Source organism: Syngnathus typhle, linkage group LG9 (assembly GCF_033458585.1).
Source record: "Syngnathus typhle isolate RoL2023-S1 ecotype Sweden linkage group LG9, RoL_Styp_1.0, whole genome shotgun sequence".
NCBI classification, from domain to species: domain Eukaryota; kingdom Metazoa; phylum Chordata; class Actinopteri; order Syngnathiformes; family Syngnathidae; genus Syngnathus; species Syngnathus typhle.
In genome coordinates, this window is record NC_083746.1 from 8,580,563 (window position 1) to 8,599,095 (window position 18,533).

General features: G+C 41.3%; 3 protein-coding genes across 3 annotated transcripts; 1 reads left to right on the plus strand and 2 right to left on the minus strand.

The window, feature by feature from the left end:
* Positions 1-181: 181 nt before the first annotated feature.
* Positions 182-15,476, plus strand: LOC133159602 (general transcription factor IIF subunit 2-like). Its single transcript, XM_061286730.1, has 8 exons — positions 182-247; positions 438-511; positions 608-626; positions 740-884; positions 12,744-12,825; positions 13,612-13,711; positions 13,781-13,924; positions 15,257-15,476. Exons 1-8 carry the CDS (start codon positions 182-184, stop codon positions 15,386-15,388), a joined length of 762 nt encoding a protein of 253 aa, XP_061142714.1. The 3' UTR covers positions 15,389-15,476.
* kctd4 (potassium channel tetramerization domain containing 4) lies at positions 6,809-8,893 on the minus strand. Its single transcript, XM_061286721.1, has one exon. It carries the CDS (start codon positions 8,281-8,283, stop codon positions 7,507-7,509), a length of 777 nt encoding a protein of 258 aa, XP_061142705.1. The 5' UTR covers positions 8,284-8,893; the 3' UTR covers positions 6,809-7,506.
* A 259-nt stretch (positions 15,477-15,735) lies between the features above and the next one.
* tpt1 (tumor protein, translationally-controlled 1) lies at positions 15,736-18,451 on the minus strand. Its single transcript, XM_061286724.1, has 6 exons — positions 18,292-18,451; positions 17,599-17,666; positions 16,558-16,742; positions 16,348-16,453; positions 16,149-16,265; positions 15,736-16,051 (listed from the first exon to the last, which is right to left on the minus strand). The coding sequence occupies exons 1-6, from the start codon at positions 18,317-18,319 to the stop codon at positions 16,049-16,051; spliced, it is 507 nt and encodes a 168-aa protein (XP_061142708.1). The 5' UTR covers positions 18,320-18,451; the 3' UTR covers positions 15,736-16,048.
* Positions 18,452-18,533: the final 82 nt, after the last annotated feature.

Below are 18,533 nucleotides of genomic sequence, written 5' to 3' on the forward strand. Positions count from 1 at the left end.
TTGCGTATAAACACGCCCCCACCGCTTGCCTGCTGGATGAGAGGCCTGTTATAATTGTCCGCCACAGTGCGCCTTTTATTTTGAAAGAAACCACCTGCTGCGTTAATTGCGAAGTTTCGGTTAAAAAATTAGCTGTAGTATATTTTTGGGTGCACCGAATTGTTGATATAACATCGCAAATATGTCCCAGAAAGCCGAAGTAAATCTCACCGGAGCTAAAGAAAGTAAAAACGTGTGGCTTGTCAAGGTTTGTTCACCTGCAAATAATCAAGATAGCAAAACGTTCTCTACTTAGCAGACGCAACCATCATTATCTCTCTATTAATTGGCAAACTGTCGATCTCTTATTCATGCAAGCAAAATTAAAAGTAGATGTATAATAATTTTTTCTGGTAGGATTGCATTGAAGTAATCAAACGTGACTGTCTTTCTGCAAGGTTCCCAAGTATTTGGCTCAACAGTGGGACAAAGCGACAGAGAATGGGGAGGTGGGGAAGATTACAATTGAAAAGTATGTATGGCTTGATTGAGTCATTATTTTATTTACAACGTTTTTGATTACAATTGTCTGTCTTTTTAAAATCTTGTCTGTTTCTCCCCTTTTTAGAAAGCACGACAAAACTCAGGTGAGACATAGCCAATGAAAGCACTGCTAACTGAATTTCTTATATATGCATTGCAGCTGCATTTTATTTGTAATATATCAGTATTATACTGATTTATTTTTTGTTTTGGTTAGGTTTGTTTCAGCCTGGACGAAGAGCTGACAACTGTGAGTGCTGGAGGGGAAAGTGATTCTCCTCTGCAGGTCCCAAGAGAGCATCCCTTCACCATGAACTCACTGGGTGGACAAACCATGGCAGTCTTCAGCCAGGATGATAAAGGTCAGATTTGGTTTTGAGAACAGATGCTACTTCAATTTTGCATAAAAATCTTTTCACACAATTAATTACATTTCATTAATTACCGTAAATTCCGGACTATAAGCCGCGACTTTTTTCCAAAATTTTGAACCCTGCGGCTTATAGTCAGGTGCGGCTTATATAATGATTTTTTTTTTCGTGATTTTTGTGATGACTTGATCACTTTTATACACTGCGGTATCTTGAAGAAAAAAACAACAACAAAAATACTATTTTGAAACACTACTATGGCTGCTGCTTATTCTGGCTGTGTTACTTGTGACTATTATGAGCTTTAGTAGGAATGCACGCTAGGTGACCTGCGTCAAAGGGCTCTAAACCCTTCGTCACAGGCAATGTTTAGAAAGACATGTAAAGTATGTTATTAAAACTTTAAAAAGGCTTTCTGTGAACGGTCTTTCTTTGTAAAAAAAATGCGTGTGCACGTGCGGCTTATAGTCCGGTGCGGCTTATATAAGAAAAAAACTAAAATATCCCCCAATTTTAGCTGGTGCGGTTTATAGTCCGGTGCGGCTTATAGTCCGGAATTTACGGTAAATGGTGCAATTATTTGAGAAATGTGTGTTTCTAGGTGATATAAAATATCTATAAAATCTCAATCCTGCTTTATTTATTTTTAAATATATTTCTAGAGAAAGCGAGTTAATACATTCAGCTGTGATTTCACTGTAAAATCCAAGAGAAAACTGTCAGGGTATTCTCATTTACATTTGTAGGCTGTTTGCTGGCACGCTTATAGTGCCAGGAATATTCTGAAATTTGCATCAGAGCATAATAATAGCAGCAACTATATTGTGAGGTTGGGAATTTACATCTTTTGAATTATTGAATCCTTGTCATGCTTGTAAAGGTTTTCCTCTGTAGGAGCCGGATTTGTTGATTCAAGATTCCATTCCAAATAATCTGAGTAGAAATGGAACACTGTTCTAGAAATAGAAGCGGTTGAGGAGAAAAAGTTACAGATAAACCACGGTGCTTGTATCAACAAAGTCTGACTAACGGTCGGCTGCCAACACTCCCCCAGGCATACCGCCTCATACGCATGTCACCCAAGAGCTAAAGTAAATTCCTGTCTGCAATTGCCCTCATTCCTCTACAGCCACATTTCTACTCAACTGGCTAAAATGTTACCTTTTTAAACTGCTGAGAATTGAATTAAAGCCTTCAACAGGAAGCACAGCGTGCCACGAGATTTCTGCTTTCAGCGCCCTGGAGCACTTTAAATGCACCCACACTTGTCTTGTACATTAATACCACCTACATATGATAATGGATTTTTGCTCCTCTTTTGCAAGTTTTTTCGCCACTTGCAAATTTTATGTAGAAGGTGGTGTTGATAAATGCATTAAAAAAAATTACACAGTCCAGAAATAAAAAGAATCCAACATAGATTTATGCCGAACATTTACATATATTGAGGCCATGAATGTGTCAGGATTGTGAAAATATGAAGCTAACTAAAATTTAGATTATTGCCTCTAAAATCTTTTAGTTTTTCTCATTGTTTTCTTGGCCACTGCTTAGGTATGACATCACACGCCCACAGTAAGGTGTGCAGTATGTCTCTGCTTTCCCACTCACTTTCCAAGTCTCCCTCTTTCTCACTTTCTCACACACCTCCTGGTACCACGCCAAAAACCCCAAACGGCAAACAATGGAATCAGAGCTGTCATAACATGCAACTTCCTACGATGTTGTGTAATTCAAAATATTGGATTATCAAATTGATAGGTATCTAAAGTGGATGCTTCCAATGTCAATGGCAGCAAATGACAATGTTCTTAACATCCATCCTGTGTATGATATCATTACATTTTCATTCCCCATAGCCTACAGCAATGTTTTAAAGGGAAGAAAAAATATTTTCGTAGTAATATGTTCTGTGCAGCCCATCTAGTAGATACACAGTATTCCGCTCACCATTTGTCTGAAGCTCATCCGTGATTGGTTGTACCCTGAGACCTGGCAAAAAACCCGAGTGTATTTTGCTCCTTAATTTATATCCTGCAAACCCAATATTAATCAGATTGCCATTAGTGGGGAAATTCTGGGCTTGACTTCTTCTTTAATGTCATATATTGACATTTTAAAACCGTAACGCAAGAGTTAATGGTTTAATGGAAGCCCGTTTTTTCCCCCTATTGTTCAAATGTCTGACCATATATTCCGTGGTTTTTAACTCCCCTTTTGTACACCCGTGTGAGATGCTTGCCATATAGTCAGAAATGGTTGAAATATTTTCAGACCAAAATGCTGACTTGTAGGCTAGATGTTACCTGCTGCTTTGCGGAATATTTCATATCGAAGCCTACCAAATGAGAGTTTCACCCCTTCATTCCCAGCTGGGACTCAATTCCTATTATCTCCAAGTCATTCAGTCAACCTTATAATGTCCACTTTTCACACTGCACGCCAACGCCCTTTTAACGCAAGCGCTCAGTCAGGCAACAATGGTGAGAGGTTGCTAATGACAACCATCTGTGACGGAGAAATGCATGAATAGTGTCTGACTTGCCTTTTGTACTTTTTGCACCAAATTGAACTTCATTGTTTCCCCTCGCTTCCTCGTGTTTTGCTCTGGCAAGAAGCAGGTATTGATCAAGAAGTTGCTAAGCAACAGGCTGCCAGAGAAGTGTGCTGACAGCCAGCCAGCCGGCTGTAAAGTAATGCTCTTCTACTTAAGGCTATGACTGTCTTAACCTGTTATAATGGGGCAAAACCATTTTTTTTTTTTGAAGAAGAAGAAACATAATCATAAAAGATTAACAGTCACGCTTTTATCCAATGTCCAATGGCATCTAAAATTTTAACTATTTTTATAACGTGCGCCGTTTGAAATATTGCAGTCTTCTTCTTGGAGTGCTAAATACGGCTAATAAATTAGCGTTCACTTGGTGTTGTCAGACAGAATTGTATTTTCACTTGCTGAAGCAGCGCCTAAATAGCATAAATTATAGTTGCCTTTCTTTGCTTTTGTATAGTAGTTAAGTCTTATGATAAAATGTTTTCACGATTGAGTACATTATTTTAAGTCTTTCAAAGTTCATCTTCGAAGTTCAGACCTCATGAGCATTTTTGCCTCACTAGAATTTTCCTTCTTTTGGACAGCACACTAATCATGAACTTGCCTGGTAATATAGTCTGATCTCGATATCTTATATTTTAGTGTGATGATAAAGTCTTCAATTCTTCTTCTTCTTTCCCAGAATCTGTAATCTTGTGCAGATTTCATTTCCATTTTTAAAATGATTATGATACCTTCGATTCATATTTATCCATTTTTAAGACACAACTGGCAATTGTATGTTCAAATTTCCTCGCCATGGTTGTTTTGTCCAAGGTGACTCACCCTGCCACCGTTGAAGTGGCCGTATTTAATACACAATGTCATTAAAAGCTTTGCCACCTACCTGCTGTGCTCCCACACAGGACACCTGTGACATAAAAACAACAAGAAGTTAGCAAATGTGTTGGCAAACACGTTGAGAATAATAAACGTTTCTTTCGGCTCTCTGGGGTGGAAGTATAAACAGAGTATACGCGATAAAAAACAATCTGTTGTACATCGCCAAATGACATCGGCTAGTGTGTGTTTGAGGTTTTCAGTGTCTATTTTCCATTTATCGTTAATAGCCGAAACCAGCCCTGATCTGGATTGACAATTCAATACCTCGTGATGAAATAACATCCTCAATGGAGCCATTGAAACAGCAACAGGCTGGATGAATCATTCTGTGCTTTGTTCATAGATTCCATGTAAGACAGAAGCATCCAGTTAGTCATAGTTGAGGCAGAAAGATGCGAGAATTTAATTTTTCCCATTATTGAGCAAAACAACGCTTGACTACAAAAGTGAAAAACGTAGAAAGTATTGTTGGCTGTACGTAATCACGTGGATGTTTTATGGCTGTCATTCACTCCACAATGTTGAATGCGAGATGTTTTTTCTTAATTGTTTACACTGCGTCATGGAACATACATCGAAGCGTGGTTGTGATGGCACTAATTTAATTGCGTTATTAGTGTGTCCATTTCAGGTCGTTGTCGTGGCAACTGAGCTTGCAGATCGAGTTGTTTCTTTATGTTGAAAAGACAAAATAATAAATTACGGAGAGAAAAAGCATCCCTAGCGTTCCAATATTTCGATTGTGCTGATTAAGTTGTGTATATTGTTCTATTTTTTTTTTTCAATTTGCAAGCGTCAACCCGAGGACAAGCATAATGCGGATGTACATCTTGCAAATGGCTGGAAATCTCCCGAGCCTTCTTGCAGTTGAATTGGATTACCGATTTTTTTTTCAAATCCTTTCCCAGCCATCTGCCCTGTGCTTCTGATCTGAACATGGAATGTCCTTGGTTTCTGTTTCTGGACCAGTAGGATAAGAATCTGAGGAATGTTAGTCATTTTCTAATAAAGGGTCGGTACATGACTGAAGTATTTGAGAGCATAACGATGGAAATAGAGGAATTGAGATTGCCCAGCAACAGGTAAAAAAAAAAAACACATTTGCTTGGCTAGAACATTTCTTCTAACTCACTTCATCCAAAGTTGTCTTTTGGGGATGCATAAATCATGTGACTTTGCACTTAGCAAGTATGGCAGTAAGCGCCATTAAAAATGCATGAAGCTCAACTGCAATTAGAATGGCTTGGTGCTAAAATCACAACAGTCTCGAATAGAGTCACAATGTCCGTGACTGGGCCAAAAGACCGACCTGCCATTCGAGACAATCTCCAAAATTCCCAATGACCACCACGAGTCTGCATGCAAATATGATTTTTTTTTTGTTTTTTTAAATGACACCAACCTTTCATAAATTCAAAATTAAAACTAAATACAATGACACGTAGTCTTTTTTTTCATACGCAAATACAATAATAAGTATTAGTAGCAAATAAAAAAAAAACATTGTGCGCAATATTTCCTGGGTGGCAGTTGCAAAAGAAAGACCACATGGATAATTCTTACATTCTTACAACTGAAATGAGTCATGATTTTTTTAAAGCTTTTTTTGGGGGGTTTTATTAGTTCATTTTGTCCTTTCCGTATTTGAATCCTCAAGCCAGACATCTTGCTATTGCAAATTTTAATAATGTAGCACATTACTTTCAGTTTTTTTTTTCTTTTCAGGCACTAGCCAGTATTGGCAGATTACAGCCACAAGCCATAATGTGACCAGTCTGGAGACATATCAGTAACAATTTGTCTGTGCTTTAGAAGCCCATATCATAGTATGAGAAGGGCCTACTCAAATTATCTATAATGGCACAATTTTGTGTATATTTTTGAAATGTCTGCCTAGTGTGTGTGCCATTTTCAAGTTAATCGTACGCTCTAGTGACGTGGAGTCGGGTACAAAGTGGTTCTCCTTGAGGGAAGAGGATGATTGGCCTACTTTGTGGGTACCAGATCTTCTCTCCCCAAGGACTGCCACAGGTTGAGTTGGACTATTATGGAGTAAGTCAGCATGGATTTAAAATGTCTTTTTTTTAAAGAGGGGTTAAGGTGTTTTTCAGAATGATTTCTGCAACATCATAATAGTCCAACGTATAATTAAAAACATGATTTCTTTGTCACTGTGGACTCACTTAGAGCTATTTTGTCATTTTCAAGAAGCTGGAGAATATAAGTGTATACTCTACAACACAATAGTTCCTTTTTAATGGGTTTTAATTCCAAAACAAAAAGCCTAAAAAGGAACTACTTAGTATCCAATTTGTGTCAGTAATGTTTTGAGTTTGTTGGAGTTTTTGCACCAACTGCCTCACTTTAAAATGTGTGTTTGATTCAACTGCAATTTGACTCTGTCGCCGCTAATCAATTTAATGTATGAATAATGCAGCGCTATTATAACCACCATGCATAAGGATACAAAAACTGCCACTGAGTGTTTCAGCATCATTTTATTCATAAAATATTCACGTCGTCATGATTGATGCACTGACTACACAGAGGCTCACAGCACCAACACAAAATTTATTGAGCGCACATATGCTCGATTGAAAGCCCTTACAACGGTCACAGTTGTTTGCGCTAAACTTAGCTGAATGCAAGGAAAAGAGAAACAGATGCTGGTTCAGATTAGGACATCAAACCTAGCTAGTAAACCAAGTACACACGTTGTATTGTAATACCCACACTTAAGTAAAAGCCAAATGGCACGACGGTCACGAGTCGTTTCGAAGGGCTGCGGCTATTGCAAAAGCAGCAGAAGCAGGAAATGTGGAAAGGTACCTCTGGTGTTGAGAATCTCACTTTTGGGGCACTGTGGGGGCTCTTAAAATGTAGTCCGAGTCAGAATAGCCTATTCCAGCCAGATTGAATGCTTTGATTAGGAGCTGCTGTTGCGCAATAAGTTTTTTGACTACACAGTATAAACACCACATGAAAGCGCATTCATCTTGTTCGTTTCTTTTTCCGCTAATAACGAATCACAGCTCAACACGCATTACAAGACTTTCAAGCGAGCCCAAATTAAATGTCGGAGGGGCGAATGTGAAATCAGGCACTGCTTCTTTTTTTTTCTTTTTCCTTCGTGGCGCCACATCTCTCCTCTTTCTTCTATCTCTCCCTCCCGTCAGCCTATTTGACAAAATGCAAGGCTTCCGCTGCCACGACGGAGCCTTTGCTGCTATCCAGGCTGGTGACCAACCTGAAGCCAGATTTCAAGGCGAGCATCACCGTCTCTAGTTTCAGGCAGTCAAGCGTGCACAAGAATGTGCTGTCCTCCTTCAGCACCAGCCGCGAGCCCGGCTCCGACTTGATGAAATGTCTGAACTGGATCACGTTGGATGACACCTCAAACTCTTCCGGAAAGCCGTCCAGGCGACTCTTTGAGATCTGCACCAGTCGACCTTTGACCTTGTCGAGGAAGGCGGGATCGCTGCAATACACCTTCAGACCTTGTGACCTCTCATGGCTATCTGTCATCTCCAAGAAGGCGGGCTCCCGCCGGGCAGCCCGGTGAGTCTCCCACTCGGCCACGGCTTCTCCAAGTTCAACCAGACGGTAAAAATCGGCCTCCCTCCGGAGGAGCCCCGCCTCCCGGAAGTCGTCGGGTAGCTGCAGCTCTCCAGTTCGCAGGTAGTTGAGCACATGCCGGAAAACCGGACCGTCTCTGTCGATGAACGGATTTCCCATGGAATCCATGTGCTGGACGGGTTTCTTACCATTGGCCAACTCTTCTAGAAAAGTACCCTGGTGCTTAGCCAGGGTGCTCCGGTGAGCAGTGTACAGGAACCCGCCGACATTGACGGTGATGGTGCCTGACGTGGGCTTCTTGAAGCTCTTGCTGGGCTGCAGCAAGTCTGGGTTGATGTGTCTCAATTCACTTTCCATTCTTCTGAGATTCCATTCCATTCTCAGTCAGCCTCTCCAGCTTGGACCCAGCCTCCTCACAGCTGGCACGGATGCATGTGTGCGGGCACCACTGATCGGATTAGCAGCCTTCTTTTTCTTTTCAGACGAGGAAGTCTCTGATACGAGGTGTCTTCGGATCTTGTTCAGTGATCCGGAGTGGGTTTAAAAGTGTGAGCGAGTAGGTGGCCGAGTCCTGTCAGGTGGGCGAGCTCCCGTGGACTGATCATTTAAACGAGAAAGGATCTCTATACTGGTCTCCCGCCCTCCTTCCCTCCCACCTTCACTCTCTCACTTGTACTCTCTCTCGCTGTCTCCCTCCATTGCTTTCTCCCTCCCCATGTGTGGGTGGACAGACAAGCATCGCATTCAGTTAGGGTAAAACGAAAAAAAAATGAGTAAATAGCAGTCGGGTATGAACTCCACCCCCACCACTCAACAGGTACAGAACTACGCTCTAGTAATCAGTGCGCTCGCATACACACACACACGCAAATGAAATTGAGTCTCTGCATGTAAAAAGTCTTTAAGTCTGCACCAGATTTTCACAGGAGTCAGATCTACTCTGTCTGCCCTACAGCAAGGAAAGATTGATTTCTCTCATAGTTTCTTGTTATCACATTGATTTCCCGGAAGGCAAAAAAAAAAAAAAAAGAATATCTTCTAAGTACAACTTGGTTACCTTTGGAAATGCATTTAGTCCACACATCTACGCGCGCGTGTGTGTGTGTCTGGCGGTTTCCTCATCATAAGCAATTAGCGGAGACGTCAAGCACACTTAATCCGAATTGCAAACAAGCCAAATGTACCCGGGTGCACTCCGGCTAGTTAGACTTGCTTTCTCCCTCCTTTTCACCAACATAGCCCGTCAAGTTTTCGATTTACTGTCAAAAAGGTCAAGCTGTGTATTGCACAGCTGTTGGAGCTGAATGAATTAAATTTCTCCAAATGCTCAGAAAAATAAAAACACCATCCTCCCTCCCTATTTAAGGTGCTGAATAATTCATAAAGGAGCAGTAAGAGCTCCTGGTGAAACACGGAGTCACTGACTGCTGTGAAGCTGGCATGGCAACCATTTAGAAAAGGGTCCTCGACGCGCTCGGAGCTGTCAGTTTCGTCTCTTCATTGTGCGAGCCATTCTTTGATTTAATAGACCCAACTTAATGGGTGTCAGCGAGGTAAATTCAAACAATAACGAAACTCAAAACGCATCATTACTCTGTGGCTAATATGCGATTAAAAAGTGATTAACGCTCCCTCCTTGTTATCTGCGCCCAGCTATATCGAACCGTCTTGAGACGCCTTTCCCGTTACCAGAATTTAAAATTAGATTCTTGGAAATGAATGGAATCATTGCACTTCCTGAGTGAACTGACCTCTGGGCTGCGTAGATGAGCTCGAGTAGAAAATTCAATTTGGAGAGCCAATTAGCAAGATACACACCTACACACACACACTGATCTATCTTTTTCTACACTTCATGGTGGAAGCAGGAATGAGCAGTCAGGAGCAAACACGGCAAATAAATAATGCACTCAATCAATTTGCCTTCCACCAAGTCCAGCGCATCTGCCATCCAGCATGGCTGTGGCTATTTAAAGCTAGCGCATTATTAACTCTTCTCATGTACACGCAGCGCTGTCCTGGTAGATTACAGCGATTAATGGTTACTTGACATTGCCTGACGCCATTACGGGGAGGAGAAAGACCGTAAAATGATCACGCACAGGCTGAAATGTGCCTCCAGGGTATATAAACAATGGCACGGAAGTCATCTATTTGGACGACTATACTATTGATTGCGGGTCTTTTGGGCGTTGTACAAATGTTGGGAAAACTAATTGCGACACGTTTCATACAGCTATCATTATGCGAAGCCGTAACGAGACTCTACACGGCAATTAACGACAGAGGAAAAACAACAGATGCAGCAGTGGTTTTATGGTTGATAAGACGCGCGTCCATGGAGAACGTGAGGGAACGTCAGTCTTGTGTATTTAGCAGATCGTCTTGTCAACGATGGATGAGGAGAGGAAGGTTAGAGACGAGTGGTGGATGGAGGCTTTGGTGGGCGGCCTGCTGTTTGTTGTGTGAAACATTAGGAAGGTCAACGCTGCAAGCAGAAGGCCTTCAAACAGATGGAAGAATGAGTTGGGTGTGAGGGGGTGGACGGGTAACCTCTCCCTCGCATCCGTCTCTCGTCTTCTGTTGTCCTCACTCCTCTCATCCACTATTCAATGATAGCCTTGAATGTGTAAATGCTTTCTTTTATATTTCAGAATATACTACTCAAGTCTTGGGAAAAAAATCAGTTTAAACCGCTATTGTGTGAGTCTTCTGCGTGATGCAATACCTTTGGAAAATAGAAATTGATAAACGGATTTTATTTAAATGGACAGATCACATACAGTATGTTATTTAATGAAAATTAAAGCTATTGTAACTTCTGGAGGCTGGAATTCTGCATTACAGTCACAGAACAGACGCAGGCAGTCCAATTTATGGCCCCCGTATGTGATTTTAAAACTTTTTTTTCGGTGTAAATTTCTCGTTTTTGCTGCGTTTTGTGTGGCTTTATTGTTTAGTACTGAACTCTGTGTATTTTAAGTCAGGCACTTTGTTGGGCCGCTTTGACTTTGGAGGTTTCTGCGTGATTGTATTGGAAAAAGCAAAGGTTTGTGTCTGGAGATTTTGCATAGTGTAACCTGGCTGTTGGACATTTTTGAAAATCTCAAGAGTTCCTCCCCCACACCGAAGCCTTGAGATCCTCTTCCCTGTGGCCCTCCACCTACCAACATTTTCAGTCGTTTACTTGCGTGCACACGTGTGTTGTGCGTGGGTGTCATTTTAGCTTGTTTGCCCGCTTGTGTTTCATCCAGTCGTTTGCTTTAATCGCCTGCCGTGAAGCTAAATAAATAAATAAATAAAAGCCTTACTTCTGATTTGTACCGCCACTCAAGTGTTAATGGCCTCGATAATTCAGAACCCGCCAACCGTCATTTGATTGAACTTAATGTGACGCGTGAAGTTGGACAGCATGTGGCGGTTGCTATGGTGACCACCGCTTTTGCACCTGCACTAAATGATTCAACGCTGTTTTAAATCATATGACGCCGCTCGCAAGCTCATCTTTCTGCCAGCAAATTTGAACTCAACAAAAAGGAGCGTATGTTCACATGCTCATAATTACCCAGTGAGTCACTACAGCAGCTCGGTGCAGCCATTTTGAAGTCTGAGAAGTAAGGAGTTCACAATATTATGGACTTTGTATGAGAATAGATTATTGGTCCTGGACTTTAAAATTGATATATTCAAACCACCAAATGAATGTAGAAAAAGAAACTAAATTTCGACTTATACTTCAGAGCGACTTTTGTATATGCTACCACTACTACTGTGATTCACTGGTCTTGGTCTAGTTTTTTATCAAATACATTTCATCCCAAAATAAGACTTAAACTTCAGAGCAACTTCTCATGACTTATAGTCAAGTCAATCAAACGTACCTTTTACTGAAGAATATCTACAGGCAGCCACAGTGAAGAACTTCTTTTGCCAGAGAGTCATTTCTGCGTAATCCGTTTCCCTTAATGATTGGACTTGTCGTGAGCGGTTCATCCATTTCACCTTCCTTCCCTGAATAATGAGAGTCAGAGGCCTTCACTATAAAATCAACCATTTTTACTCCCTCTACAAAGCAGCTCTTTCTAATAGTAAATACTTAAAACCAAAAATGAAAGTCTGTTTGACAAATAAATGGAACCATACAAAATTATAATGTTAATGTGACCAATTAAGAAAAGGGACAATCAACTTAAAGAACTCTGAATTATGATTATTTTGCGTGCAGACGCAAAAAATATATTCAACACCAATAATAAAAAAAGAATGATCTGTACACAGCGTGACTATTTCAGTCACACGAAAAGAGCAATCACAAAGAGTGGTAACACTTGGCATGTTCCGACGGGATCCCGCTGCGCCGCTGTCGTCACGGAATGTCGTCACCAGATAAGACGTCACGCTTCACACTTATTTTTTTTTTTCCTTTTGGCTGACTTGCCCACACATTTGGAGTCGAGGTGACGTTGGCACGTATCCCTGCATCGTTAACTCATTCACACATCAGAGGATTCCGTCTCCTCCACAGGTCACCTTGCAGCCCTTTAAGCATCTCGCTCCACTGAGGAGTGTAAAATGTTTCAGCTTCTCACAAATAATCCATCTCCACATACAATCGATGACTAATAAAACAAGTGTGACTACATCACCAAGTGGTTGTCAATACAGTAACGACAAGATGAAGATGTTTAATTCCACGTCACTCCTTGAGGAAAGTCTACAAGGCACAATAAAATAGAGGAAGGGACCTACAAATGGTGCTCTTAAATCGATAGCATTTGTAGATGACAAAGGAACAATAGTTTGTGACAAGTCAGAAATGGGCATCATCTTTGTTGTAGATGAAATCAGTCTGGAGGGGATGGTGGTACACAGAGCTGAATGCAGACCCGTCGTCACTGACAACTACATGAAGCTGAAGAAGTAAGTGAGCCTCCAAATGTGGTTAAGGGATACACAAGTGATGTGGGCAAACACAGGGTGTTGACATCACACTTTTCTAACATGTCAGTTGCAGTGATCCTCTGCCATGTGTGATACTGGCACCGAAACATGCTACGACTCAGTAAACCAGCAATCCTATTGTGTTTGTTTGTCCGTCCATCCATGTGTCTACCTTTTTTTTTTTTCTTCTTAAACCATTTGAGTGCTTTTCATCATAATCTGCTATTGAGGCCAGATCACTATAGCAACTGTCACTGGTAGATGCGCCACTACAATGCAAACATAACACATTTTGAGTTGTTGTTTCAGACCATTTGTGAGTCCTCCATTAATGAACATTTAAACTGACAAAATTACAAGAGCACACTTGCGGAAAGCAATGTTGGCGGGGACCTCATTTGTGCACTGATCATTTGGTTTGGATGCTGGTCAGACATTACAGATGGCCCACATTTTAGTACGCAGTGATCTGTTCAACAAATGTCCCCTTCATTAAGGCCAATGTAGAACAAGAACGAGTTGTCATGTGTTGTTGTATCATTACTCATTGGATTATCTTGACCGGAGACAAATTTGTGAATATGTACATAGTTGTAAACATAAAGCAGCAGCCTATAGATAAGAATATAGACAGTAGACATAAAAATGAGTTTTATGGTTGAATGAATTAAAAAAAGACTGTTGTCAGGCCAACAGTTGTGTTGTCAGCTGTATCTAGTCTTAAAGCAATGTATCCAAGTGTATTAATGTGCTTGTGGTTGCCAGGGTTCAAATGAAGGAGTCCTTGAAGCCTCAGCGTTTGTCACAGAAGCTTGACCGAGCCATCACGACCGTCTTCAAGCCTGTGGCCAACCACGACTTTAACGTCAGCGCTCGATTTCTCCCACGCCTGTCTAACGTCGGCGTCGGTAGTGACCCCCGGTGTGTTTCCCAGGTGGAATATGAAAAGAAGAAGAAATCCGAGGGCAAGATGGTGAGAGCTGAGCGACAGGTGGTGTTGGACATGCTTTTCGCTGCCTTTGAGAAGCATCAGTATTACAACATAAAAGACCTGGTGGACATCACCAAGCAACCTGTGGTGAGCCAAACAGAAGAAACAAACAAATACACCTGCCCACTTTCCACCTTGCTCTCTTCCATTAGCACCAATCGCCCACAGCATGACGTTTGTGCTTGTTCACACACTGCGGCTACAATTTGGGACCGTTTTTTTTCTGTTGCTCTCACACACGTGCACGCACACGGGTTGCATCGATAACAGCTCCAGCGAGGAGAGAAAAGGCAACGTGTAGGTGCTGATGAGACCTTGAGGTCCAATTCGCTCCCTCTGATTGCATCTGATTGCGTAACTATCGCTTGAGTGGGAGACAAACGCCGCGATACACTCCACGCCACCCGTTGCTCTCCCAAAGCACTTGGCTAGCACGGCCAATTAACTGAACTGAAGTAACCGAAATGTCCATTGTCTCAAGTCTTGCTGTTCATCAGCATGGAGACAGTAGGTATGGGTTTTCAAGCTCCACAGTGCCACCTTGTGGTTGTTTATTGAATATCAGTGTGCCTAATGGTTCAGGGTGTTGGGCTGTTAGGAAATAATTTGACATGGACTCAGTCTTTTGCAAGTTTATCCTGACAACTGACATCTAGTCACAAAAAGCTTTTTTTTTTTTTTTTTGCCACCCTTCATTTGGAAAGTGTCCTCTACAATCAGAGACACATATGAAAATTTGATAAGGAAAAAATAATAAAACTTAGCGTTTTGTATTTTATCAATTCGTTTTGTATAAATCATAAAATAACTAAAGGCTAATGTGGATATCTCTACTTAGCCCCATTTCGATTCAGAAGAAATGAGTAGCCACTGCAGCTAAAGTGCCCAGTCACATTTATTTCCTTTCACCAACTCCAACAAACAAATGTCCCGAGAGGCTTTGTTAGCTGGATTGTTCATAGATGGTTATATATTCAATTAAAATCTGTAAGGGTTTATTTTACTTACATTTGCCCTGATGTCCACGTATGGGGTTCCACCTGCGCCGCCTATCCGAAAAGGTGTTTTAAACGGCCACACTCAGCTCAAGAAAGTCCTTCTCACTGGAAGTCGAGGTGCTCCTGATCTTTCCAACAAGTATTGGGCATTTTAGTTGCCTTAAACGTTAAATAAAGTACTTTATTCCAAAATAACAGGATATTGACCAAGGATTGTAAGCAAGCCAGTGACATGCCTTCTCTGACGTAGTTAGGCAGATGTCAAATCAAGCAGACTCCACCCAAAAAGTGGGCGTCAGTAAATCCACAGCCAGTCCCAATTTACATACCATTTAATCCATTTTCAAGGAGGAATTGTACTGACTTTTTTTAATGCCATCCCATCTTTAAAATTAAAGTCATGTTTATGCAATGTCCACAGACCTACCTGAAAGAGATCATGAGGGAAATTGGAACATACAACAGCAAAGGTGCTCACAAAAGCACATGGGAGCTGAAAGCAGAGTACAGGCACTACCACTCTGCTGAGGAAGAAGAGATGCAGACAGCCTAACAATGTTTCAAGTTACTTTTATCCTGCCAGCATGGTACACACTTGTTGCTTCAATTACGCTGGTATATTGGGAGTACAATAAAGTTTGACTATCAATATTGCTGTCTTTTTTTTTTTCTCTTCCCATTGTTGCTAATGACAACTGCAGATCCTTGTAGCTATGTTTACAGAACACCATGAGGTAGAAACATGCTGCTTTGGATTTTAAAATTTAAAATGGCTGTGTGACCGCACCCAAACCAGACTCATGTAAAAGGATGAGAATCCAAACTTCTTAAAGATGAAACAGCAAATATATCATGTCGATACCCCAAATAATCACACTGTTAATAAAAAGGAAACAAGCAGAAGATGGTACTCAGATTTATTTTAAACTTAAAAGCAATGTGGATGGAATTTCAAATGCAACTATGAACCCAGAGTGTAAGGGAAAGCAGAGTTGTATTTGCTAAAACATCCCAAAAGTCCAAATCTGGGAGCCTTGAACATATTCCTTCAGTTGTACTGTGAAAAAAAGTCAAATACTGTTGATTTCAAAAGAAAACAAAGTGAAAAAAACTTTTGTCCAATGGGCCATGATGTAAATATAGCGCAAGTTGCACTCTGCTCTTGGGGCATTTGGGAAGAAGCGGCAGCCAGTTGACAGATTAGTCCATGGAGTTACTGTAGAGGGGAAAAAAAACAAGATAAATAGTATGCATTATTTGGCACGATACCTGCAATTTGAGTTTTGTGAAGCACCCAGCAGCAGAACACTTACACATTTCTCAGAGATGAGGCCATCTTTAAAGAAGCGCATGAAAGGTGTGACATTGTCCTCACGGTAGTCCAGAATTCCAACCATACCGTCAACGTTCATAGACTCGCCTGTGTAAAACTGGAGTGGCAACAACTGGGCTTAACACATGTATCAACAAACGCTTGTTTGTTTTGCATTGAGCGCGTCTGCATGTACTTACCAGGAAATCCTTGAAATTCGGGAGGATCTTTTTGACTTCAGAATTGGCGTCGGCCACAAACTTCTCCACTCTCTCGGGGTTGGATTCTACTAACTTTGACTTTATGCTGGAAATGAAATGCTCTTGAAAACATGTGCTACAATAGCCTTGAAGTATGCTAATCAATCTTGATTGATTGGCGGACGGTCGGCTTAGCAAATTGTAACCTACCTCTTGACGTAATCCTTGATGTAGGTGAGGTAACCCTTCTTGTCAAAGCTCGTCTGCTGCAGTTTGTGGAAAAGGACGATGTTCACGCCAGACTCCAGCGACGCCTCTGATGTTTCCCCCTGCTCCTCAGCCGAAGCGTTGGCACCGATCAAAGCGTCGTCGATGTCGTTTGAGGTGGTGACGTACTAAAACACAAGAGGGCATCGTCATTTTAGACGTTCGGTAATGGCCGCAAAACAAGTCGACCAAATTTAGATGCAGCCGGAGGACACCTTCAAGTAAGGCATCCAACCTCTTCATTGAGCATTCCAATTGTCACTCAAATGTACGATTAAATATTGTGTAAGGTTTTTTACTCTAGATTTTTCCAATTCAAATAGTTTTTTCTCTTTTCTCTCACAGACAGTGATTTTTAGTTATTTAAAGTTTGAAAGATACAACAATGTTAAAAGCAGTGTAAAATTTTGAACATAATTCAGTGACTGGAGATTTTTCTGCCACAAGGTGGGAGTGTTTCATGTTGGACATCAATGAGAGGAACAGTACATTTCTTTTTAAATTAAGAGAAAATTAATACAAACACGAAGCAATTTGTGGAACATGAAGAAATTTGTGGACTCCTGTCCCCCCCAGTATCTACACACATATTTTTACATTTATTACTTAAAAATGATGTTCCAACTTATTACACCGTGTTGTAGGTCTTTTTTTTAATTTTTTTTAGCAATTTTCTTTTACTGATGGGCACTGTCATTAGCGATGCAGCTTTCCTACATACAAGTCAGAAATAAAATGAATAATGTTACATACGCTATCTTCGGGAGTTGTTGAATATAAACAGCGCTTTTGAATATAGAATAGGACCGGATCAAATTCTCTCACTGGCCTCTGTCACAATTAATCAAGTCTTAATAATGCATCTTGAAGCCAAAACTAAGTTAGTCATTCACATGTTATGCGATCAGTGGATGACTAACAAGTGATGAGGTGTCTAAGTCAAAAAAACATTCCTTCCTTGCAACATGTACGTCAATTGCTTACCTTTCCTTCCACTTCGTAGAAGATGGGAGTCTCCTTCATTGGGTAGACGTCTGAGAACATCTCATCGCCTATGCGAGAAAGACAAATCTATAATTATAATCGAATTAGCAGTACCCATTAATGCCACATCCACTCTACTGGTTACGTGTGAGGCAAAACCTGGCATTCGTTAACGTCTTCACGATACTGGCAATACTAGTAAAGTACATAACTTGTGCGTAAATGGGCTAGTAATGCGTATTTTGCCGAAATTGTCCTGTTGTTGCTGGAAAAATAGGGAATCTATGAGTTGATGGCTTGATATAGACGTCGGCCAAGGGCTTGGACGAGAAGGTATGTTTGATGCTAAAGCTAAATTGAGTTGAGCTCAGTCAGGAAGACGTCTTCCCTTGTCGTTAAAACTACACGTGAGCGGGCACATGTTTCTGGGATGCTGTCATTGATGACGATGAGCAATCTCTGTCATTACACGTACTGTGATCAGTTAAATTCACGTTAGAGTGAAACGCAAACAATGGTCATCGTCATGGCGTCATCCCGTTAGCATTAGCATTAGCAACGCGGAGGCACGAGTTAGCTAGGCGGCGAGTTGAGCGAAGGCAAATTAAAACTAGTTAAACCATTTTTCACCACTGCCCAAACTGCTTCGACGACGGCGTGAAAGGAACACACGGACAAAGGGAAAGTTCTTACCACTTATGATACACCTGTAGATAATCATTTTTGCCGCTTTGGTGTCTACTCTTCCCGAGACAGAAAAACCTGCCGCCCCAAACCAGACCGGAGAGAAAAAGGCCTAACGGACCACAATGTGGACTATTTACATCCTGTTGACGTCATCGAAGGGGTGGCCTCTAAAAGGCCTCGAACCCTGCTGCCACCCTGATGACGTGGCCTTGCTTGGTACTACACTCAGTCGATAACTGGATTGTTTG

Excerpts from the sequence above, each read along its gene's own strand:
- kctd4 (XM_061286721.1), bottom strand. The coding sequence starts at position 8,283 with ATGGAATGGAATCTCAGAAGAATGGAAAGTGAATTGAGACACATCAAC.
- LOC133159602 (XM_061286730.1), top strand. The coding sequence starts at position 182 with ATGTCCCAGAAAGCCGAAGTAAATCTCACCGGAGCTAAAGAAAGTAAA. Across the intron at positions 885-12,743 it reads CTTCAGCCAGGATGATAAAG|ATGAAATCAGTCTGGAGGGG; the intron begins GTCAGATTTGGT and ends TCTTTGTTGTAG. Across the intron at positions 13,712-13,780 it reads TGGCCAACCACGACTTTAAC|GTGGAATATGAAAAGAAGAA; the intron begins GTCAGCGCTCGA and ends TGTGTTTCCCAG.
- tpt1 (XM_061286724.1), bottom strand. The coding sequence starts at position 18,319 with ATGATTATCTACAGGTGTATCATAAGTG. Across the intron at positions 17,667-18,291 it reads CTACAGGTGTATCATAAGTG|GCGATGAGATGTTCTCAGAC; the intron begins GTAAGAACTTTC and ends TTTCTCGCATAG. Across the intron at positions 16,454-16,557 it reads ATCAAGGATTACGTCAAGAG|CATAAAGTCAAAGTTAGTAG; the intron begins GTAGGTTACAAT and ends TTTCATTTCCAG.